The sequence below is a fragment of the Acipenser ruthenus genome, chromosome 4, assembly GCF_902713425.1.
Source record: "Acipenser ruthenus chromosome 4, fAciRut3.2 maternal haplotype, whole genome shotgun sequence".
Classification (NCBI taxonomy): Eukaryota; Metazoa; Chordata; class Actinopteri; order Acipenseriformes; family Acipenseridae; genus Acipenser; species Acipenser ruthenus.
Window position 1 is genome coordinate 90,877,869 of NC_081192.1, and position 26,701 is coordinate 90,904,569.

The 26,701-nt window shown below is 37.4% G+C and overlaps 1 protein-coding gene across 4 annotated transcripts in view; it reads right to left on the bottom strand.

Moving 5' to 3' along the window:
• Nucleotides 1-26,701, bottom strand: part of LOC117400629 (dual specificity calcium/calmodulin-dependent 3',5'-cyclic nucleotide phosphodiesterase 1C-like) — a 185,425-nt gene that overhangs the window by 19,670 nt on the left and 139,054 nt on the right. For all 4 annotated transcript variants that reach the window (XM_034000843.2, XM_059023082.1, XM_034000842.2 and 1 more), the window contains 5 exons: nucleotides 14,460-14,573; nucleotides 8,968-9,150; nucleotides 6,949-7,015; nucleotides 5,579-5,695; nucleotides 3,759-3,899 (listed from right to left, as the gene is read on the bottom strand). In XM_034000843.2, the coding sequence (XP_033856734.1) occupies nucleotides 3,759-3,899; nucleotides 5,579-5,695; nucleotides 6,949-7,015; nucleotides 8,968-9,150; nucleotides 14,460-14,573 (622 nt within the window). The remainder of the gene's footprint in view (nucleotides 1-3,758; nucleotides 3,900-5,578; nucleotides 5,696-6,948; nucleotides 7,016-8,967; nucleotides 9,151-14,459; nucleotides 14,574-26,701) is intronic.

The window sequence follows — 26,701 nt, forward strand, 5'->3', positions numbered from 1 at the left end:
TCAGGCTTGTGAGTTCTAACATCAATTCAGTACAACCTTGAATGCTGAGATGCTGTACTGAATATCCCTCGTCCTTCCCAGTGACACTATTCCTGCAGATGTCATTGAAAGCATGACAATGAATTTCTGACCTTGTTGAAGCAGCCCTAAGAAGCCACATGAAAATGACATTAAACACTCTTTGGTTCCATCACCTAGAAGGTTTCAGGGAAATGACAGTGTGATGAGACAGCCTTAAGAGGTAATTCCCTGAACCAACACCCGAAGATGGAGAAGATATACAATCCATAACCTTCAGGTTTACAAATGAAAAACAACAGAACAAAATCACTATATACAGTTGACATGAATTCCATCAGCGTGATCTTCCTCATTTTGCTTTCTTTTTAGTACAGTTATGTAGCTTATGATTGAATGTTTTTTTTTTTGTTTTTTTTTTAATTTAGTCATTGCCAATTATTTTTATTATTTTCTCCCAATTTGGAATGGCCAATTATTTTTAGGCTCAACTCACCGCTACCACCCCTGCGCTGACTTGGGAGGGCGAAGACGAACACACGCTGTCCTCCGAAGCATGTGCCGTCAACCAGAGACGCTGCAGCTGCACTCCACGCTGAGCGCCTTTACCGGATGCGCCACTCAGGAGCCCCATGATTAAATGTTTAAAGTTAACACTGATGTACAGTACCACTCAGGTTAGAAGCGTAAAACAGAACAATATATTGAATCTATACTTAGTAGGCTCAATTTTGAAAACACCAACAAAATAAAATGGAATAAAATGTGCAAACTCAAAAGTGCATGTGTTGTATTGTGCCACATCTCCCATGTTGTGATTTTGAACACAGGCAAAATGGGGTTAGATAATCAAGTGAAATTGGCAATTTTATTTATTTTAGAATGTAACATAGCTTAATCACATTTATCATACTTTCCTGGACAGTGGCTCACAAATTGTTTGCTGATTAAATGGAAACCTAAATCTTTTCTCAGAAAAGAGTTCCCTCACTGGAGCACATATGTTTGTTGGTCATGCACAGATAACACTGGATGATTCCGGGTCAACCAGCTGTTTATTTTGTTAGATTTTCATAATGAGAAAGAAAAGCACATACCAAACACAGATGCAAACCCTGTTCTACACAGTGAAAGCTCAGGGCGCTACCCCCTGCTCCACCTTAAAGGTAACATATGAGTCTACAATATTTGACACTGATTTGACATGTCAAGCCTGCAAGGTTCTTAGATTTATTTGGACAGATATGTGACCATTCCATGATTGCTTCTTAATATTCCTTTAGGGTGGTAGTGATCTACAGTACAGTATGTTTCCTAGAAAGGCTATCTAGTCATCCGTTTTGATATTATACTGTAGCTATTGAGCTATAATGTTTGTCTTCAGAAGTTTTAATCCAGTTAGATTTTTCTTGGAATGTACTGAATTACCTTTTACCATATAAATCCTCTGCGTAATACGTTAAAACCTTACAATATCCATCTGTGTTTTTGGCAGCAACATTGTGGCCAACTGAATTAACTTTAAAGCTAGGAGAACCAGCTTCACTGCTTAACACAAACTGCACATATATGCTTTTTCATCTCAATGATTCAGTTGTCCCTTCTACAAATATTAAGTCTATTTCAATGTCTTTATCGAGGTCTTCATAAGCCATGTTATTTCCCTGTTGCATGCCTTTATTATTATTATTATTATTATTATTATTATTATTATTATTATTATTAAAACACAAAATCAGTCATAGGCACTTCCTTATAATTATATAAGGATGTCCACATTCACAAAAATGGGCACCACTTAAAATCGATCCAAAGAATAATTAAGTTATTAACACATTTACTATTGGCTGATGATTATTGTGTATGAATTGAGAGCGATAAGACTTTCTGTTTTAGGAAAAAATGAAAAAGCAAAAAACCTGTCTGTGACAAAAGCATACCATATATCAGTACCCATCTATGTACACTATGTTTTTCATAATCTGTCATTTATCTTTAGATCATTCCTTAAAGGCTTCAGTAGACAGACACTTGAAAACACGGCAATATATAATAGCCTATAATCTAAAATAAATATGACAGTGATATCACACTGGCTTTCATAAAAAGCACCAGCAAGAGAAGACCAGCAAATTCCAAGGACAAGAACAAGCTACTATACAAAAAGATCTTACATTGTTTTATCCAACAGTTGAACTGCTGTTAACTACACCACACTGCCTCACAAAGCACTGTAAAATGTTAAATTCATACTGGAATTTAACAGTGTAACTGGGTTTAGCCCTTGATAGCAAGCTAGCGTTTTGACCAAATCATTTTACATTTAAAGAGCATATTGCAACCATTAAAAATGATTTTTAAACATTGCTCAAACAGGTAAAAGGATTTTTAAAGAGCAGAAAAAGTGCCGTCTGAAAAGAGGCTAGTATAGTAAAAACACATTTCAGGAAGTGAGCAATACTACATTGAAAAAAATGGCACTGTAAATGGCATTGCCTATGTCCTAAACAAATATATAGAAGAAGAAGAAGAAGAAGTATCCCCTGAAAATGATTGAAAAAGCCTTCTTTAAAACATTCAATGAATATGTGTTTACAAGGAAGTAAATTTAAATCAGATGCTTGTGCCAGTAGACTCTTAAAACATTCTTTGTGTGAAAGTTGTTTACTCAAGTTGTGTCATAGTTGTTTACTCATAATGTGGTAATGGGATGTGTGACAGAGCAGAGGTTCTGCTCATGGGTTGTGTTGAGTTGGCAGGGAATTTAATTTCTCCCTGCCAACTCCACGTGAGAATGTGGCTGGAGTGAATAACTGAAAAATTGATGATTAAGCTCCAGCCACCACTGTATATAAAAAGCCAGAAATCCTTTGTTTGAGAGAGTTACATGGGTGCTGTGTTATGCTGTATTGGCGATATGGGATGTATTGGTCAGTGAAGGCGAATGCCCAACCTGACAAGTGTTTGTTTAAACCTTTTGTTTTGGCCCTTGTGCCTTTTTCTTTGGTGCGTTGTATCATAAATGTGTTCAACAGCACCTTTAAACTTCAGCTTCTGTCTCTGGGTCTGATTCCTGACATTCACCATCCTTGGCTGTGACCCTATCCTTTCACAGGATGATTGTTTCATTGTTGCAAATTCCAGAGCCTAGATCTCTTTGAAATCTTGTTCAAAGCTCCCTGTGAAATTCTCAAGGCCTTACTTATTATTTTTGATTGACTGTTTTTGAAGGTAGTGTTTTGATTAAATCTACCGCTTAGACCCTTTGTTCACTAAATGTCTTGGTATTTTTGAATACATAACCGTCCCCCATTCACATTTATTTATTTACTACCGATGCAGACTCCATAGTTATGTTTGCATGATGGACATTAAAAAATATATGGAAAAAGTCAGAATGTCAAGACAGCACCAGGCCAAAGACCCAATTGTTGGTGTAAAAAGAAGAATGATTCACCCTAGTACTGCATTAGTAATAAAGGTATAATGTGTGTGGTACCACTGCACTTTATAATATATTTGAAGAGGAGAACATTATCTAGGAGAACAGTGCCAGACAAAAACAGATATCCCACCCGCACTTAAAAAACATGACTATGAAATGACACTTTCCCTAGTATCACATACCGACACAGAATAAACACTTTTGAAATGAGGGCTTTGATAACCTTTAAAAACACAACAACAACAACAGCAACAACATTTGCATGTTATGCATAAATCTACCCTACAGTACTTACCACCATTCCAGTCTTTAATAGGAGGTAATGCACGGTCTGGGTAACATCTGCCGCATGCATAAGATTGTGATATGGATTTTTATGCTTACTGTATCCAACTTCAAGGGCTTCAACAAAGGATACAAGAGCAGAAATGGGAATCTAAAACAAGCAACATAAAAATGTTTTTTTTTTATTTTTGTTAGAGTAATTGGACTTATTCTCTAAGGAAAACAGCACAAGGAAAAGTTCCTTCCAGACAAAGTGTTTGGATTATATATTTTATAAGCAACACCAGTCACAATGGGCTTGACTTCTGTCAGGGGCACCAGCATTTTGTTCAGCCTTTTACTTACAGCAAACAAGCATTTTGGTCCATTAGTTGGTATAATTTAAGATGTGTTTTTTCGTGCGATAAAAAATGTATAGAAACTGTGTAAACACCACATGCTGTTCTGTTCAATTTGTGCACAAGATTATATCAATACTTGCACTCAATATCAGTATTATGAAATGTAATATTTCAGAAGACAACTCAGTAAAATCACTTTGCATAAGCTTTTGATTTTCAACTTGTTTACAGGTATAGTGCATTTCATTTTGTTTTCAAAAAACGAAAATAAATAAAACAAATGCAACCCGGCAGGCCACCTGTAAATTATGGCTGTAAAATGTGTTATTAATCAGTGTAGCACTGAGTACTGTAGATGTACAGTATCTGTTAATTACAGTCCATTATATGATAGAGTAAAGGTTATTTAGCTCAATATGATGTTAGGTAATAAGGAAAACATTATGCTATTGTTATACTTAACGTTGATACATTTAATAACCACCAGTATAATCGGTCAGTGGTTCCCATTAACAGATGCTGAGATTCAAGCACCACATTTATAAAGTGTTCCTTTTTGTATCCCATTTAATTTTAAACCTGCCAGCACCACAATTATGTAGTTACAGTACAGTAATTATCTTGTGTACAGAATACATTGCATATTGGGGCAACTACATTTACCCAGCCAACAGTTTCTCTTCAAAGATTGAATTAAAGTTTCTAAAATCTTTAGTGGAATCTAGAAGGTGAGCCCATGTTACGATTTCACACTCAACTCAGACTATGGCTATGACTGGAGGTTATTAATGAAGGCTCTCCCCACTCTTTGTGACAAGGATTTGGAGTTTATTCTGTATAGCTCAAAGAAAATCTAATGACAGAGTTGAAGTTTAGTTTAAAAAAATATTTCTAAGAAAAATCTAGCTACTCGAAAAGCAATCCCAATGTGTTTCGGTATAGGCATTGTATGTGTCCTGTTTATCATCTCTTTTTACAGTCTTTTAAAGTTGTGTGTCTAATTCAGAGGGAAGACAACCTTGGTTCATCTAGCCAAGGTCTTGATATCCTTAATTATTAAACTGAACCAGTTAAACCTAAGACCAAGACTAAAGTACTTAATCATTTAATCACAGTGGTTGCTTGGTATTTCACAACTTCTGTAAATTCACAATTAAGTCATGTTGACAGTAAAATGTATATGCACTGCAGTACACTTTGTAAGGATCCTTCACTAAATCCTAGCCAATACTATTTTCACTTGTTTATGTGCACGTCAGGTACCGAAATAACAAGGGGCACAAACATTACCTAAACATTGAACAAAACCTGCAGTGGAAAAGCCTAATTCTGATTGATACAAGTGTTTACATGGAGCACCTGGCTAAACTTTATTTTCATGTAACTTAAAAGTTGTCCCTTCACAGGATATTGTGACATTTTCCTTTTGGTGTAGCCATTGCCTATTTACTCCAGTGAGTTCAACTGATACAGGTATGAATCAGCTTACCTTAAAACGGCTGATTAAGTCATATCTTGTGAGAAGTTCATAAAAAATGAACTTTAGTGCATGTTCTCCACTTGCATCATTTAGTGCAAATACATCAAAAGACCACTTGTCTACATTCTGTGGAAATAAGAACAGTTTCCTTTATACATAAATACAGTCACTTAAAAAGATAAGTGATTTATAAGGTCTAAAATGTCCAGAAACAGCTTCCATCTGACCCTCTAAATATTCTGCATATTTGGTTTTGCAGACATGCCAAAACATAGACCCAAACTTTTAGCCCCCTACCACAGTCTCGCTATGGCAGTACCTAGGTTCTCATATTATTAGGCATAATGGTACTTTTTCAGACTTCTGAAGTAGCAAATCTATCAGGGCAAGTTGAAAGCATTTAAAGTGATAATACATAGTAATAGCACTGTGCACAGCCCCCAGTCATCAGTAATTTATAGTATGTTTTTTGAAAACTTTGTTGCATAGTCCTGCTGCACATTTGAATTACTGCACATTAAAGATTGAAATCTTTAAATTGGAAGTTTGCTTGTGTGTTCAATCTTGGTCACAGGTGACTGCCAATTCCCTCTAGGCACTTTCAATGAGCAATAAAAATGCATAAATCTAATGTGTGTGTGTGTGTGTGTGTGTGTGGCTATGAATCGAGAGCAGGGTGGCAGCAGAGCAAACCTTTGAAAGGTAGAGAAGAAATAATGACAAGAAATAACTGTTTCAAATTATACTATTGTATGAGAATGTATGTAAAATCACAGAGAATAATCTTTTTTATTTAACCATATTATATTCCAAAAGAAAGACTAGGTACTGAAGTTTATAACATCTTTAATGGTAATGAGGAGGTCAAGCCAAGTTCACACTCAACCCACTGTGCAACTAGCTGCCTCGCCCTCAATACCACGACTGCAGACACCAGTATAGTATTCCCACAAACACAAACTTCCTTTGTGCAACTATAAATCCAGGCATACATTTGGTATACAAACCTTTTTATTGTTCATTGGTTTAATATTGTTAAGATGTAGAATTGGAAACCATCATGTTACCTTACCTTGATGGGTAATTGTGTGGAGCGGGGGCATGTAGCCAATCACTCCAGCCTTGCCTGTTTTGTGTGATACAGTATGTCTAGGGTATGTACAACATATACTGTACATTACAAAATACATATGGTTTTCTATTATTTATATTTACAAAGAAATAAGAAAGTTGCTATTTTATAAGGGCTTTTTTGAAAACTGTAAAGGAGGACTGCATGCAATCTAAATAATAAATCTTCCCTACCAATTGCTACCATAGTTATGATCTATGGACCCCTTTTAGCTGACCTATAAGGATTTGAATGACTCAGTTAATACCTTTAGCACTGCAATCACAGATGGCGGGTAGCTTAGTCCAACCATGTTTGATGTCCTTCTGTACATTCTGTTTAGGGTAGATGAAATAAGAAATCTGTGACTGATTTATTTCTACTTTTGCCACCATTTATACAACAAGGGCTATTTTACAAAAAGATATAAAACAATAAATAAATACATTTTTGACATTTTTTAAGGAAAGGAATGTTCTCTAAATGGGGCGATTTCAGCACCCTGTCAAAGCTGATATTCTGGTGCCATAGCAGAAAAAATAGCAGGTCATGATACATTCATAACCTAAACACTCACTCATGAAATAAGCTGTTTTTTTTTTTTTTACTTTGTAATTTGTACACAGGAAATATGTGATATATCTAAGTATAGAGGATTAAAATGGTATACATTCTATCTTTGGCAGAATTGGATGACAGGTTATCTGTAAAGCATGCTGCTCGATCAAAAGTATATTAAGACATCTAAATGCGCCATTTTTTTTTTACAGCCACATGAAGCAGCAACTGTTATCATTGTCAATATAGATTTATCAGAATAACTCAATAGGCCTCAAAAGCAGAAAAGTCTGGATTACAATGAGCCTGAAGAGTACACACAGCAGCATCTTGACAGAAGATGAAAGAATGAGATATTCTCATGAGGTAGCGTGGTATGAATGTGTTACCCTAACCACATAGATGAACTTGCCAAAAGAATATATCATGCCTCCAAATGTGTGACTCATTCCTGATATGTATTGTTTTATTATGGCTTTGCAGCTTTGATTTAAAAATGGAACAGAAAACCAGCCTAAGAAAAAACAAAAATATATTTAAAAGCAGCAGTGAAAAATCAGTATTTGAAATGTATATTTTGGTACAATTTGTTCATGAATTAATCATGTTGGGGGCTAATTCTGAATAAGTGAAAGATGCACAGAGTAAGTTTTAAGGAATACATACAGGAAAGGTAGGTTATGGTTTAATAATAATTAGTTTTTCTGTTAATTGTTTTCTTTTACTCTGCAATGACTATATCTAGTGATTAACAAGCATGGATGACACTGCTTGAATGTATACATGTACTGCTGGTGTAATGCTGTTTTCTAATTTCCCATTCTCTCCAGCGTTGTTTCTGAAAAAAAGGAACATGACTACAGGGAAGGTGACTTGAACCAGTTTGAAAGTAAACAGCAATGTGCTGGAGTGCTGAAGCAGGTACTACATACCTATGAGGAGAATCTGTCAGTGAGGATGATTGCCAAAATTATACATTTTCCCTTATGCTTGTAATAATAATAATACCAAACTTTTTTTAGGCACTGTTTATGATTTGGGAATTTCCGATTGCTGTTCAGATTGATATACCTCACAATGCACCATACAGAACGAGGAACACCAGGCTGATGTTTCTTAATCCTGATGGTATGTTGTGCTTCAGATTGTCAATGGTTTGGGGGTCGGTTTATATAACAAACTGACTGGCAATGACCCCACATAAAAAATTCAAAGAAAGTTTTCTGGATGAAATCTGAATAATATCGTATAATGCACATAGTCTGATCTATCTTGTATATCAGTGGTTACGATTTCTGTTATCGGGTCATTCCACACCTGAATATACTGCATTTGATCTCAATTAAAAAACTAACTTTAGTGGTTTAATTAATTATATTAAGTAACTTGGGTATGGTTAGAACAAATACCAGGACTTGAATGCTAAAATGGCCCTAGGCATGCACCCCTACCAAATATGGATAGAAAATTACAGGTGAACCTATGTTCTTTGCTGTATATTACAACTTTGCTTTCAATAAGTAAAATACCTACTATGTCAGTGGTACAGTTTTAGTCATTGTGCTTATAACTTTAAACACTTGATTATAAAATATACAGTAGTATTGAAAAGAAATTACAGGAATAAGTCTTTGTTAATGTCTTATGTCTCACCGAAACGTTTGTCAAATTGCAGAACTAAGGTACTTCTATTTACAACACCAATGCATACAGATGTAATAGTTTGTACCTTTCTACAAATATTCCAGCCTGAACAGCATGAACAATGCTTCTGAATCTTGGCTTCTCCTCCGTTCTCTTGAGCATCAACCCCATTTGTCTGGTAAAAGTGGAAGCAAGCCAATCTCGCACCTCTGATGGCACAGAGTCAGACTGGATATCACTGAGCTCATCTTCTGCATCCACAAGGCGTCTGTAAGGGTGAAACACACATTGTCCGTTATGATACAAACCTAGATCTGAACGGCTTCAGGCTCAATGAGAGCCTTCCCCTCCTAGCTCCATGAGCGCACCTCAATCCTGATCAATTCAAGTTTTGTAAAATCACCATTTATAAATTATCTCCAATATGACTGGCTTGGTGCAAACGATCTCAGTTTGTATGACATGTCAGAGTCCCAGGTCAAAACACATTCTGCTGAATTTGAAATAAGTAACTAACCTGCGTCTTGTCTATGTATTAACTTCAACATCTACATCATCTACATTAAAGGTTGTTCTTATATTTGAACTAAACATTTCAAAGATCATTTGAAGGACAAATACCATATTTTAAAATAATTTTCAAAAAGAGTATAGGGGTATTTAGTAAAAGCTGGCTTTGCATGTGAGCCAATAAGTGCTTTTCCCTTTGCATGTTATATTATATGACGGAATCATTATGACAGAAAGGTTATATAATTACGGAAATACTATTATCTCTTCTGTATGTAAAGTCCACTTTGGGACACTGGATTTAATGCATTACCCTCATATTCAATCTTTAGTAATACGCATCAGGCTTGAAGAGATTAGATTGAAGCATTTGATAATATTTTCCCTTTGACTTTTTATTTTGAATTATTTTGAATTTTTAGTTTTACAAACCAGAGATAAAGTGTACAAGCATAATAATGAGAAAAATACTTTGAAAATGAGGGTCTTGGGATCAGTGCTTCACAGTTGCAATTTAATTTCACAATTGTAGGATACTTTTTGTAAATAAAACAATCGACAATCTGCCACTAGAAGGAGGATGTCATATGCAATACTCCTGATAAAATGACACTAGAAAGCAGGTGGTAATATAGCGTGTGTACGGGAGGTACAGGATATAGAAACAAAGTTGTTGCTGTTTATATGATGTCATCAGGATAACCCTGGTGGGCAAGGTGACTCAATGCCAAAGGGGAAAGACATGTGAGACATGTGAGCTCTAGAGGATGTGTGTATCTGTCTATGCTTGTGAGTCCAAGATAGGATAACAGCATCTGAGTATGCCCTGGAGGAAAGACATGAGGAAGCTAGAGAACAAATATTAACCCTTTAGATGACCCTTTTCTCTTCACTGATATATTGAAGACCGGGCTCGTTGTTTGTATACACCTTGCTCCTAAGAACTAATGAGTGACAGAGACAAAAGTTAGTTATGCAAGCCTATACTCACAAGAGACTGTTCTATCACTAGAGCAATTGAGTATTCTGTTATACTCCAGGCTGCTTTTATTAGTTTAAGGGTTTAATAGATACATTATGTTCTGAAATCTGTGCCAGACACTAGAGTGGAAATGTTTCTTCAATAGACATCTCAAAAATGGTTCTTCATGGGTCATGCACAACTAACTAATGCAATGAGTGAGGGAACACATAGTCCTGAGTTATTTATGTCTTTAGTCACAAATGATTATTATGTTTTTAGTTATCCACAAAGAGCCATTGTGTTTTTTGTTTATACTAAGCATAATTATCTACCTATTTATTTATTATTATTATTATTATTATTATTATTATTATTATTATTATTAGTAGTAGTAGTAGTAGTAGTAGTAGTATTATTATAGATTTAATCAAGTTGGGCTTTGAAATAGGAAAAATAAATACGCACTGGGATAGGGTTGGCCGTGCTCCAGCTTTGCTAGCTGCAGCTCCAGGCTGGCTCCAGCAGCCCCTGCTCTAGCTCCAGGCTGGCTCCAGAGCTGATGGAGGCCCCCTGCTCCAGCTCCAGGCTGGCTCCAGAGCTGATGGAGACACCCTGCTCCAGCTCCAGGCTGGCTCCAGAGCTGATGGAGACCCCCTGCTCCAGCTCCAGGCTGGCTCCAGAGCTGATTGGCTCCAGAGGTGATGGAGACCCCCTGCTTCAGCTCCAGGCTGGCTCCAGAGCTGATGGAGACCCCCTGCTCCAGCTCCAAGCTGGCTCCAGAGGTGATGGAGACCCCCTGCTCCAGCTCCAGGCTGGCTCCAGAGCTGATGGAGACCCCCTGCTCCAGCTCCAGGCTGGCTCCAGAGGTGATGGAGACCCCCTGCTCCAGCTCCAGGCTGGCTCCAGAGGTGATGGAGACAATTTTATATAGTTTGAAGTATTCCCATGCCTTCCTATCATGAACTTACACTGTGATTCTTGAAATGTATTTGTTTACGACTGTAAGTCGCCCTGGATAAGGGCGTCTGCTAAGAAATAAATAATAATAATAATAATGAACTGTGTCATTTTTGTCACAGTTCATGATATTTGACTTTTGGTTGAGGAAAGGGATCTTGTACTGTGTGTTTCCTTTCCAGCGCACAAGAGTGTAGAAGGCAATGGAGCATCAGCAAGCTCCTGTTATTTTTCAGTGTGTATATTTAAAATTTTTCTTGGGCCTATCAAATTCCTAACTAACTAACTATGCCTATAAGAAAAAAACATCACGCTGAGTCGCTTCCTGCAATCATCTGCAGCCCGCAAAGCAGGGAATGGATACTAAAATGATGCTTTTATTTATAAAAGCTCATAAAAGTAGGTTTTGGTGGTCATTGTCACACAGGTAGATTGGCATATAGAAGGATTGTGGGAAAGCTTTGACTTTTCACCTCCAGGTCAAGGTCGCAGAATACCAAGCTGATTCTCTCTTTTGGAATTTTTCACGACAGAAGTAAAACCAATACATTGGATACATTGTTTTAGAATTAAACAGCTCGGTACGAACTTGGTTCCTATTACGTGTGAAGTAATTCCGTTAATCGCAAATAGATCAAAATAGCCTTTCTCAAAGTACATTGACCAAGAACCAAAACCACTGATCCAACAATGACCTGCTAAGGATTCAAATACATTGAATAGGAGTTCATTGTGCAAACACTTAGTATTATTATTTTATTAGATGCTGCTGGGTTTATATGCCGCATTTACCAAAATGTAATAGTTTTTTTTAATATGGCTCATTACTGTATATTTGTGAGGCAACTTTACAAAAATAAAAATAAGCCTAAATGTTGTAACATTTTGAGACCTGTAGTCTTTATTATTATTATTATTATTATTATTATTATTATTATTATTATTATTATTATTATTATTATTATTATTATTATTATTAATAATCAGAGTGCTGGGACTAATATCCAAAAAAACATTATTCACATGTATGAAGGGGGAAAAAAAAAGTCTGTGTCAGTCAGAAATGACAGAGTTCACAGAAATGAGAAATACGTATCACAACCACCTTTGCAAATAGAAGATCAACACAGCCACTCTTGTTCCTCTATTTACTTCTGGCTGTCAATAACACAAGTCCAGATTCGACTGTGCATGCAACACTAGCTGCCAAATACCTGATCTCTACACACGTGACATTTAAATGGCAGGGATTATTAAAAAATATCCGTCGTCTACTTGATGTTTTTACCTGAAGTGCACACAAGATATTTTTTTAACCATAACTACTGTATGGCATCCTTTGTTTTGTAATTAAAGTCAGGCCTTTCTTACTTCTGGGATATTACACTTTAATAGTGTTTCATATAATGGCATTGATAACGTTTTGCAAATGAACAAATATTAAAATACATATCTGAATCCAGAACTGATATCTGAACATGAAAATACCATGTTCGTTCCAGCTGTATAATAAATATATGTTACCTGGATAGAATGTTCTATAAAGTACAGTATCTAGTATGTCTTATGTTTCGTATTACAATCATATACATTATACATTTCATTTAACGGTCTGTCTGTCACACACTACCTTGTGAACATGATAACTGCCTTGATTTTGTACCAATCTTCACTAAGCCTTTATTTTATTATTCAATCCTAGCCTCCTATGTATGTTTCGAATTGCATTTGACTAGACTCTTTTACTCACTGTCCTCTTACTACGCAATTATGGGGACCCTCTATATGCTTGGACGACCCCTTATAGCAACAGAAATATTATGTACATTAAATGACTTCTGAATTTGCATGTAGGTATTTTATATACATATTTGATTTGTTCATTCAAATGTTAAAACTGAATATTTCAGGAAGGATTTTTAAAAATGTGAAAGGGAGAGGCTGCTCCGGAACCTCAGCACCGACTCCATGCCCCAGAGCACTCCAGTGACTCCAGCTCCAGCTCCAGCTCCGCTCCGGCACCATGGCTTCGGAGCTAGAACCCTACTCTGGAACGCCCATGTGTGTAGTATAAAACAGAAATAACATGTATTCTATAATACTGTGAACAGGTTTATGCAGCGGCAGCCCAAAGCTGTAATTTCATTGTTTGTATTGTAAGGGTACCAAGGGTCAAACAGGATGGGTGGCTTGCTTTGCTTGTTTAGATGAAAGAAGTAAATTACCCAGCAGTGTAATTTACTTCAGCAGTGTGGAGTAGTGGTTAGGGCTCTGGACTCTTGACCGGAGAGTCGTGGGTTCAATCCCAGGTGGGGACACTGCTGTTGTACCCTTGAGCAAGGTACTTTACCTAGATTTCTCCAATAAAAAGCCAACTGTATAAATGGGTAATTGTATGTAAAAAAAAGAATGTGATATCTGTATAATGTGATATCTTGTAACAATTGTAAGTCGCCCTGTATAAGGGCGTCTGCTAAGAAATAAATAATAATAATAATTTCCTTAAACAAATGGCAACATTAATGGTATCTTTAAAAAACAATTGTGCACATACTATTTTATACTCAAGATATAAATGTTTGTATAAATAATTATGGAACTTTTTAAAACAAGTAATACTTTAATGAAACGTTGGACACTGCATCAACCAAGCATTCAGGTCCTTATCTGTGAACATCTCATCACTTTGATTAAATTTGTCTGCCACATTGGTAAATGTATTTGAACTTGACTGGAAAGATAAAAGAAAACTGTGATTACATTATTTCAATTATTAAACAAGATTAGTTGAAAACATTTTAATAATGCGCTTATTTCTTGATGTTGTTAGAGAGACAGTAGCCAAAATAACTGTGCAAGAGAGACAGAGAACTACAGCCATAGGTTCTGTGATTCTCAACTCTGAAGGTACTTTTTTTTCTTACAGTTTCTTAAAGTAACATATTGAAGAGTGAAACTGCCACAGCACAATACAGTACCTCTTTATTTTGGCTGCTGCACAGTAAATACATATTCTTTCACATACAGTATAGAAAAGTTGTGCTTGGTAATGTTTTAATTCAAATGTCAAAAGGACATTAGCAGTTCATTCTCATTTCCATAATAGCCAATGCCATTAAAACAATTATTAATAAATAAAACCATACCTGGTCTCCTCAATGTATACAGACTCAAGTACTGAAGCTGCATACTCCAAGTTCTTCTTAAGGTCTACAACTGAAGCTTCTCCTCGTTCCAACTGCTTCACCAAACACCGTAACCTAAAACAACAGGAAATACATACAATCACACTCCTGACAAACAAGATAGAACGGGCACTAGGTGGAGCCACCCTGATACGAGTTTCATCCTCAGATTGACCCACCAAGGGATTCCACTTCCAGAGGAACACGTTGCAGAGGTGACAGATGGGAGGTGGAGAACAATTGCTCTGACTCTTGAACAACACCAAGGTTACAGTTTTTCCTGGGAAGCTAAGGCTACTTTTCTGAAAAGGGGCTTATCCCTCAATCTACTGTCTATATAACTCCACCTTTCCTCCATTCTCTTAGTTAGTCAACATCCAACCCCCTACCCACTCTGCATATAAGCCACAAACCTATTACAATTTATTATTTACATTACTATTTTTAATTAAAAAAAAAAAATATATATATATATATATATATATATATATATATATATATATATATATATATATATATATATATTAATCACGTAGACATCACAGAATCCCATTTCACTAAACGTACTGGTGTTTCTAACTGCCAAGTGAACCAAAATAAACTGCAGGAAAACTTGTTTTAACATGTTGTGCCTAATAAACTTTGATTGTTTAAGGTTTTGTTTTTGGGAGAATAAGTTCAAGTACTGTAACAATTGAGTTACTGGTTTGTAAAGCATAACACATACTCGGCAAACCTATTGATTTTAGATATTGTGCCCTCTAACTCTGATGTTATCAGAAGATTAGTCAAATACAAATTCTGTTTTCATCTGAAGAAAAAAAATCACTGCAGATCAATTGCTATTTTTTTTCCTGATTCTCTATATCAATCAATCACGCTACATCCTCAAAAGGTTTTTTTTTTCTTCTTTCTGTCAGATACTGTATATGCTTCAAGGACTTCCACTTCTGTATGTCCAGATTCAAAACAGCATTGTTAGAGATTGCCAGTTACCACAGACAAAAGCATAGAAGGTTATTGCTTATGAATTCTGAACAGGCAAGACTACTGCCGAGCATGTGATGTTTCTGGAAAGATAGCTGACTCATACTACATTGACTGAGGGTACGATGTAACCATTGTCATTTATTAAAACACTTACATAACCAATCCTTTTAACTTACCCTGCATCTCTTCAAGCAGGGACAAGCATATAACACTTTTAAAATACTGTGTTTAATTTCTGTTTATTTAATGCATCAGTTATAAAACAAAAACATTAAATAAACAAACAACAAAAGCATCCTGTTATGCCAAAGTACCCCAGGCTAAATGATTGTTAAGGCTGTTGCAATTTTTGCTCAATATAATATGTTTGTTGCAGGCTGTGCTAATACTTTGGCATATGACCTATCTGAGATGAAAATGTAATTACTCTCTTTCCAGTGGCAACAGATGGCTATCACATTGACTCCTGCTCCATCTTGGGCATATGTCTGCAGCAATATTAAAAGGTGCCCTGTCTATGTTGAAAGGACAGTGTAATCTGAAAATTGGGTACTTTTTCAGACATTACATTTGTTCCACATATTGCTCTCTGCAGAGTTTCTGACTTCTTTTTCTTATTGAATTTCATGCAATTTCCCGAAATCAACAGCTACCAGATGGTGTAAGTGTTGTAAAAACCACCACTCTTTCTACATTTATACGAGACTGTATGAAAGCATATGGTTATTGTGACAAGCTCAGAGTGTATAGTGCTTGATTAGACACATTAAGTGGATGAAACAGTTCTATGAAAAATAAAATCCTTACTAAAATAATGAAGTTGGGTTTTCAAAGAGAAAAAATTGAGTAATTATAATAATCTTTCATCCATAGTATACAGCAAGGAGCATTGATTCTGTGCAATACTAGTTATTTTATAAAAATGAGGCAGTTTATCACTCTAGATTTGCCACCAATCTGTTTCTAGACAGATACTCAGTTTTTCTGTTTTTTAAGGCCTGCTTCGGTTTTACTTAACATTACATATTCTTTAAAACATTGAAAAAGACTTAGTCAAAACGTTTGTCATTGACTTAACGGTAATTAAGGGCACTTTTACACCTAGTTCACTTGCAAGTGATTTGCATCTTGGTTCACTTGTAAACAAACTAATTTTTTTCAGTTTAGGTTCGGTTCGTTTCAGACCAGGAAAATTAAATCGAACTTTAATTTATTTGTAAATGAATTCAAGTTTGTTGTTTAGTCCACTTGCTGCTACACGCGGACCAGAATTCTATTGGTTTAATATTGCACCTTTACAAACACACTCGGTTCTCTTGCTGTTTACTTGAGCGGTATCAGGGTGAGTTGTAGTCCGTGTCCCCAAAATAACATCAAGCTGATCAAAATAGGGGCATTTATTTTTTAATTCTGATGAACTCCCGCTTGACCGGAGCATATCTCTCGTATTAATGTAGGTCTGCTGCATTATTTCACTTTTATTCGGCACTGTGGAGGGCTTGGTTCAAAGCCCTTACTTTTAAGTGCTCAGAATAAATCTTTGTGTTTCTGTGTGTTGTTTCCAGTTGTTCCTGGATGTATACATCAGCCCATACTTCAAGCAAAGCTTCTGTTTCAGCAGTACTCCAGATCATCCCTCGCGAAGACATTTTCCAAGTAGCATGTCAAACGTGTTTGAGTGAAAAGGCTGGACACTTCCTAGGCGTTTGATCAATTATGTCACTTCCACAGTTTGGTTCGCTGTTTGGAGTGGTTTGTTTCCAAGTGAACCTGAATACGTTTGCTTTCACAATGCAAAAAGTTTTGGGGGAGCAATGTCGCAGACGTACCGAGTTCGCTTTCAAATGAACCGAGACCACCTTTTCTAGTGATCTCGGTTCATTTGGTTTGATTCGCATCCTGGTGCGATTACGTCACTGTCAGAGGTTTCACATATAGCTCCAAACGAACCGAACCACACTTCAATCCGCATCAAACAGTCAAACAAACTAGGTGTGAGTGTTTCTTTTAGTATTTCCAAATTAATACTATTTTTTCTCCATACTACCCCTTAACCATACATTTTAAAAATGTCCATTAGGATACTGTCTATATTTTAGAAAAAGTTCAGTTTTACCATTAATGAAAGGTGGCGACTGTAACTCTTACATAAATTCTAAATATAAGCTGAGGACCCATTTAAATGTGGAGCTCATTTTCCTGTTCTGCTGATATATTTTCAACCCAGCAAATCTCAAGTAACTGATTATGCAACTATACAAATCCAATAGGTTACCACAATGCTTCAATTGTTTCAAAGCCACTGCAAACATTATCATCATGATCCGGTTTCATATTGAAAAATATTTGTCTTACGTGACACTGCATTAAAGTCAGCTGAACTCTACCTCTTGTCAGAACTAAATGCCACATCTCAAGCTTCTTGCCTGTTGTCTAGGAGCAAAACAATGGGTGTTTAAGCTTACTATGGAGATTTTTATTTTTACAATAAACAGTAGTTTCCTTTCATTTCAAAGACGACCACCAAAACATTACGTATGGCATATGCCTGCCTAGTGGTAGGTATTTTCTGAGCTCTCTATATCAGAGCTGCCGATAGGCCCCTTCCTGGGATGATGCCCTCTGTCACGCCTACAGAGTGTAAATAGTCAAACCACGGAAGCCATGTTCTCTTTTTGCATCTCAAGACGGTAAGGTAAGACCGTCTGTGTTGGTATCTGAGTGTATTGTGAAAAAGAGCTTTTGAGTCAACTGCAATTCCCTTGCCTTTCAGGCTGAAAGCTGGCTTGTCGCTTTCACAGAATCATTGACTCCTGATTCAGCCTTTTTCTTCTTTCTTCCTTAGCAACCTGTGCGCACTCCCATTGCAGGCTGCTGCTTTCCTATCTGTAGTACGTGAGTCGACTGCCTGTGCAGTATTGACTTAAAGGAGTGAGTGTTGTCGTCTTTTACAGCCTTTCACTCGTGTGGGAGCACATCCTCCACCGTGGCTTGGCTCTGCCTTACCATATATATTTGTTATTGTTGTTGACTAAATACCCTTGCTGGCACATCTGCAGTGTGCATGCCTGTGTTGTGCAGCAGCTAGGTAATGTCCTCCACGGGCTGTATTTTTACTAGACCCGCTGTAGAGTAGACCTCGCCAGCTACCTCGGTGCGTCAGGCCTTCGAAAAATCAACAACACTAGCAGTGTGCTCCCCAGTAATATTGTTTGTATTGTATTATTGTGTTGTACTCTGTCCACAGATTCGCCCGCCATGGCTTCGGCCTGTGTGTCCCCTGGTATACGCTATCAGCTGACCAGGTGTGTGACTACACGCGGTTAGGGTAGGCACCGCTTCTTCAGCTGCCACCCGGTGCTTCAGTACTTCAGTACATGCTCAGCCCTTGGTAGTTCGGTGCCTCGGTGCGCAAAATGCTCGGTGCACACGCGCCTGCCTCGGCTTCGGCTTGTGTGTCTCCCCTAGTGCATGCTACGTGCTGACCAGGTGGCTGACTACACGCAGTTAGGGCAGGCACCGCTGCATAAGCTGCCGCCGGTGTTTCGGTACCTCGGTGCACACTCAGCCCTTGGTACTTCAGTGGAGGATGCCCTCTCAACTATGTGGGGGCGTATGGGAGTGGTGTTAACACGCCAAGTGGTGACGATGGACGCAGCACCTGGACGGGCCATTGGATAGCCCTGCACATAAATATGCTGGCTCTCCAGCACTTTCTCTCGGTGTTGCAAGGTACACATGTGCTGGTCCGAACGGACATCACATCAATGAGGGAGTATGTCAACAACCAGGGTGGCCTCCGGGTTGCATCACATCACCTTCCAGCTCCTGAATTGGGCACAATGGAACCTGCTGTCCCTACGGGCGATGCATCTCCCTGGAGTGGCGAACTGGGCAGTGGACCTCCTATCGAGGGAAGGTGTGCATCCGTCAGAGTGGAGACTCCACCTGCAGGTGGTGGAGCGCATTTGGGAATGGTTTGGGAAGGCGCAGGTTGATCTCTTTGCCTCGGCTGAGACGACGCATTGCCCTCTGTGGTATTCCCTCCACCGCTTAGGAGGTCCCGCTTTGCCTGGATCTCCTCAGTCAGACGAGAGGCACTCTCTGGCATCCGGAACTGGAACAGCCCTTGGGCTATCAGACGCGGTTGTGGGTACTCTGCAGAGCTCTAGAGCAGACTCCACTAGGTCGCTTTACGCCTATAAGTGGAAGTATTTCCAGAATTAGTGTCTGACTAGAAGTCATGACCCAGTTTCTTGCCCCATGCCAGTTATCTTGCAGTTTCTGCAAGAGCTGCTTGATGCTGGTAGGTCACCTTCCCCTTTGAAGGTGTATTTAGCAGCTATCTCTGCATGCCATGCCCCTATAGATTCGGAATCTCCAGGTGCGCAGTTTTTGGCTACCCAGTTTCTCACCTGTTACGCCCTCCCAGGAGGGCTGTTCTCCCCGAATGGAGCTTTGATGTTGTACTGGAGGCTCTCACGAAGGCCCCGTTTGAGCCCATACACTCCACAGAGTTGAAGCATCTGTCTATGAAGACAGCCTTCCTCTTGGCTATCACCTCCGCAAAGCGGGTCAGTGAGCTACAGGCACTGTCCGTGCACAGCTCCTGTCTGCGTATTTGGGACGATGGCAGCAGGGTGTCACTGTGTACAAACCCTGCTTTCCTCCCCAAGGTGATCACAGCCTTCCACATGAATCAGTCTGTGGAACTGGAGTCTTTCCATCCACCTCTGTTTTCTTTGGAGGAGGATAGGAGATTGAACTTCCTCTGCCCAGTGCAGGCGCTGAGATGTTACGTGGATAGAACAAGAGCTCTGTGTCATTCTGACCAGCTCTTTGTCATGGTTTATGGACCCTAGCCCCTCTCAAAACAGTAACTGTCCCACTGGATTGTGGAAACAGTCTCTGCAGCGTATGACAGTGCTGGCTTACCCCCACCTGGGAGAGTAGCTGCGCACTCCACTAGAGGGTTGGCTACATCTTGGACCCTCTTCACAGGGGCCTCACTGTCCGATATATGTACGGTGACTAGCTGGGCTACACCGCATACATTCTCCAGGTTCTACCGCTTGAATGTGGTAGATCCTTCTTTGCCTTCAATAGGCAAGAGGGTCCTTGAGGTTGCACGCTCGCACCGCTAACCTAGGGTTAAGCGGTTCTGATGCCTCCCTCATAAGCTGCTGTTCCTTCTCCCTTGCGACGGCTCTGGTATACATTTCCCAAAAATATTGCCTGTATGTGCAGAGAAGGTGACATCATGTTTGACATAAATGGTTAATAAAGCTCTGATTTGCTGATGGATCGTGCCTGCTTTTTAAATACTTTCTTTTAGTGTTGTCGCCCAAACTGCTTTTCACACATCATCTGTGGGGACTTGTTTAAATAGTTTTTCCTTGGCAAATAATATATCTGGAATTAATATGTAAAGAAAAAATGCATTGAAGACTTTTAATTTATTTAACAACATTAAAAAAAAAATCATTTACTGTAGTACTATCAATCACAACTATTTTCTGTGAGACATATTTGGGTTCATATAGTGTCATCGTATTTTTTTTATTTATTTTGCCCTTAAATATGATGTGTTCTTGTTTCTGTCTGACTAGACATGTTTACTGGATTTATACATAGTACATGATTACATTATATTACATTATATGCTGTACTACTTTGATATACAGTAATACATTAATCTCATTGTACTGTTAAAGTTGTGATAGTCGCAGAAGAAAAAGGTACTTTGTTTACTTAAAATGTAAGAACGTTGAAGTGGTCTGGAGGCCTGCTGTGTTCAGTCCAATGCACAGACCTGGTATTGAAAATAAATCAACCAGATTCACAGGCGGAAGCCAGGCACAAACTCAGTACCCAGTGCTTTCCAACCCATACCTTTATATACACAGAAGCAAGAAACAATATTCAGTACGTTCAGCATTGTAGTGCCAGCACCTCTGCTGTCCTAAAAATGTGTTTGGCATTTAAAAGCATGGTAACGTACTGTAAACCATATTACAAGCATGATGAAGCAAAGAAGCAATGGAAACTCCAGGTTTGTCACAGTTATTTTGGGGAAAATGTTTCATTTTTAGGGCTATCGGTTTCCTGTAAAAGCAAGCTAAATTCTACAAGTGGATGGGACCACTGTTTATTATTATTATTATTATTATTATTTGTGTTACGTACATTTTCTCAAAGTTTAGACAGTGTTTTGAAACATGAGAAACCCAAATAGTATTTTGCAACAACCAAGAAAAGCCTTTTTAAATACAAAAGATTATTTAATTAACTAAAACAAAAAAGAAATAACTGCAACAGGCACTGTGTGTTGGCTGCAGAGTTATTGCCTGTTGGCAATGATTACATATTCAAATTTAGATAATGTTGAGTGCAAAGTGATACAACCTGAGGTAAGAGTAATGCATTCTGCTTAAAAAGCTATTACAGGTGAAGGTCAGACAGAGCCCAACCTGATTATATTTGTGCATACTCAGGTCTAGGAGGTCTGACGCACTACTGCTTTTCACAAGCCAACAATAAGCATTTGCATCACTGTTTGAGAACACTTTGGAATTTTTTTTTCCTAAACAACATTGCTTTTCTAGCTTGTTTATTTATTGGTTTTGAAACCGTCTTTAAGTAAAGACTTCTATTTATTTCACCTACTGTAATGTGTGAGCTAGCTTTATAATTCAGCATTCTACTAGTCAAGCTTCAACAATAATCCATCTGACTATCTATCTATCTATCTGTGTGTATATATATATATATATATATTCATGTATACAAGTCTGGGCCCATTGATAAACAAGACATGAGTGATTATTTTATTCAAATTACACATCCAGCTTGAAAGAGAAATGTACTTGGTATCTCTGGGCAGAGGTGGGTATTCTTGGTAAGGGGACCTCTCATTATATTTACAAATCTATCCAGTGTGAAATGGCCCTTTAAAACTATTCATTTTACTAAGGTTTGCTCATGCAATATAGCCAACACTACCAGCATATTACCCAAAAAAACACACAAGAAACACTAGAGATACAGAACATTTGCACTCTTGTCCTGATATTGTAATGGTTTACCAGTTTGCAGGGTTGGTTGATATAATGTATATAACTAATTTAAATCACTTGATTAAAAAAAAAAATCAATGATTTAAATAATTTTTTCAACTATCTATTTTAAATAACATTTTTATATTTTATTAACACAAACATCTTAAACTCATACTGTCTATAAACTAAAACTCTTAGAGCTGTATTCTGATCACAGCGCAAATGCAAGTGCAAGCGCGAATGGTGCTTGCCCCCGATTCTGTGGCGCATAAATGGAGCGAAGACGTAAAAAAAAAAAATACTGCACTGAAATGGTATTCTGAGGACATGACTTGCCCTGTTATAGAGCGCCTGCCCCATCATTAACATATTCACTGAAGCGATTCTGATGACAGTGCAATGGAGTCCCAAATAGACAATTGAGCTCTGTGTTAAGACCTGCTAAAAGCAGATTTATTTAGTGGTGCAATCAGGAACTTTAACAATTGATCACACTATATTAAGCAAAGTAGTCCTAAGTAACAACTACATGTGTTTGGGCTGACACAGAAAGAGGAAATCAAAGAAATAAAAATGAAAAGAAAATAATGACACGGATGAGTGAGGGGCATTTTTCTCTGGCGGACTCCATTGCTAAATTCTTGTAGTTCACATATTGTAGTTTAGAGGATGCCACAATGATAAATAATTGATAAATGATAAATAATTTGCTTTATTTATGTATTCATGTTGATTGAGTAAGTTAGTTTGGTATGTAACTATTCACAAAATACCATTTCCAACATCCTTAAATTTACAGTTTGGAGGTACTGTAGAGCTACAACTATGGTACTACAAAAACAATTCCATAATTAAAAAAATAAAAAAAATTGGGTAATGGCACTGTCAAAATATGAAAATAATGTTACCACTGTGGTATTATTCTCTCATATCAGAATCTTTTCATTGTGATTGTAATGACTGGCACCAAAGATCATTTGGTAAGTGATATGATGCTAGGAAGATGTATATTTTAATAGTCCTTTCCACAAGGTACAGAATTAAATAAAGCTAACATAATACTTCAAATAAAACTGAGAAAAAAGTTAACAAGGAGGAATCTCATAAATAGACTGTACAAAACTTAAAATGTCAATATTCATACAGATAAACTAATAAAACAGACTTCAGTTAAAATATTTTGTGCTTGGTATAGTCAAGGTATTTTCTATTTATAGTCTTTCACATGGAAAGAATTGCCAGTGATTGCATCCCTGCCCCTGAGTATATGACACAGCATAACAAAGCCACACTGATTCAACCCCGAGTGAGCCAGATCAGCCAGGGTAAATGAAAATACAACAAAGATACCACTTACACGTTCCTCATGCAAGAAGGGTTAGCAGTATAGCTGTGTTATACATTTCTACAGTGCCTTATACTGTAATCACGAGGAGACAGTCTGTCCTTAAAATGTACGGAAATTGAACTTTTTTTTCCTTGGGGGGGGGGGAGGCAAATATGAAATCGAACGAATAAAGACACATGTTAGGCATGACCTTATTTGATCACATTGTTATGTAAGAACATGTTTGTACAGAGTGCCACATTTACCAGTGAATTCTGGGTGCACAGTATAAGCAGATTTACCAGTGAAAGTGTAACAAGAACTACAGTTCAGTGGAGGCTGCATGTCTGAAACACATGAGCTTTTCTAGTCAGGACTGATATCTAATCATTCCACAGAAACCAATGTTTAAAAACAATGACAGATTTATTATGATACTGAGACCATGGTCATCTATCACTGTTTATTCTCTCCGGCCTTTCATCGGTATTTCACAAAGTCAGCTGTCATGTTTTAAAATCCTGTATTGAGTTGAGATGATCTGGGGTAGCGCTGATGCCATTTTAACTGGTTATATTTTTAATGCTTTAAATATCGAGGTTCAAAAACACGTTCTTGCTTTACATTAGCCTGACAGCGTTCTCACAAGTCTCTTATTGTTCTGATTGTGGTCCTTTTGTTTCAACCCTTGGCTCAACATTATAAGTTAACATGTGTTATTGGTAGGACCCAGCCTGAGCCTTACACACATGTTCAAAAGTGGACATGGGAAACTCTGGCAAAGTCTGGGAACTTGTTAAATGACATGTAAATGAGAGGTTTTATAAAAGCATAGCAAAGTGTAGTAAAGCAGAGTAAACACACAGTGAAATTATAACTGCTGTTATCACAGGAGGATTCAATAAAATCACTCACTTATCATAGTTTTGTTAGTTGGTACTTTTCAAAAGCCACTATTAGGACAGAAGTGCCATATTTAAAAACTATTCCTTGGGTAAATGAAATAGACAGACATGTTGGCTATGCCCTCTTCAGTGCACCAATATCATAAAACCACAGCAAGCATTTAATATACAGTGCCAAATATATTTGTTCTTTTTAGTTTTTAGCAATGAAATAGAGTGCTGTCTGTAGTAGTTATGTTGGTATGAAGTGTTGCTATGAAACAGACTTCACAGAAACACTGAGGAGGATTGATGGTGAACAGACATTCTTGAATGAACATTGTGACCAGTATTGTGAGGAAGAATTATTTTAATTAGATTAACTGTCTGAAGGTCTTTCAATATTTCACAGGCTTTTCTCTTTTATCATTTTTCATTTTCAGAAATTATTTTATTATTTTACATAAATTACATTACATATAAATACATAGTGTTCTTTATTATTAAATATGAAGCCATTACATTAATCATAACTCGTATTTCATACAAAAACAAAACATAAATAAAATCATTATTATGAGACGGAAGTGTAAATCCAAATCTGCATATATTTAATCCAGTTTAGTTTAGCAAATCATCTTAAAATATATAACAGGACAAAGACAGTCCACACGTCTGATTTTCCACTGGGGTCCCTCAGTGGCAAGTAGAGGCCTATGACTTACACTGTGTTCATATTGAGTATTCAACAATGCAGTGTTGTCCTTGTTGGTTTTCCTGTCAGCAAGGACTGGGGTTGTTTCCTTAAGATTCCTGACTCATTGCTAATTTCTTCAGCATTCCAGGTGATACAAAGTTGCCTCACAATTTTAAGTTTTATATATGTATATTAAAGAAAAATGGTAGGGAAAAATTAATACTCAATGTATTTGTACAGGAACATGAAAGTACATTTAGGCCTTGAAGTTCTGCCGGTAGACAAATGGGACATGGCATCCTAAGGTGATTGCAAAAATGCATATAGCCAGCACCAAGCTACAGTTGATGTTGTTCTACAGTAAGCTATGTACTGTATTAACAGAATGCCAAGATTAAACTGAAAGCCATTTATATTTTCAACCCATTTTAAATAGCATCGCTACAGTGAGCCCAAATCTCAGTCTGATTATGCTGGGGAGATCCCTTGATATGAGTGCTTTGATACGATCTTTCCAAGCAAATCAAACCCTTTCACAGCGAAATGCTATGTCAAGGTGACTCACTTCAATTCCTTTTAATGTCACAGTTTTATTTCACATTGCACTACATTCTGTCTGTAGAAAAAAAAAAATGATGAAAGAAATGTGAAGGGGGTGAAATGAAAGGAGAGTGGAAATAATAAGATGTTATGAGAAAGGTTAGCTGGCAGCCTTTAAATGTAGCATCCAGGTCATGTGCGCTTCTATTCAAGACTCCTTCTTATCTACACTCAAATAAGAGACTGGATGCAAAATCTCTACCCAGACAAATTGCTGTGTAGAGGTATGAGTGTAATTGAGTGTAAATGTTATACAGTGAGTCCTATGGATTTTGGATGGTCATTGGCCTTATCTACCATATGGGTTGCAGATAATCTTGGAATTTTTATGTTTTATGCGAAAAAAACATTCAAATCATTTCCACAATGTTGTTATCTCAAACCCCACCCCAGCCCATTACAGATACCGGTTCTGATTTTGATGCTTCAAATCAAATACCTGTAATGACTTCATGGCAATAAACAACAACTTTTTCTTCCTAAAAATACAGTTTTCTGAAACATAATGTCAGTTCAGTCAGGAAACTCATGTGATAGATTATTTATTAAAGCATAGGCTGGACAACACTACAACATTATAAATATTTTACAGAACATTCTTTGGCCTTTCGAGGTACCCCTGCCCATAACTTAGCTTGCAGATAAGT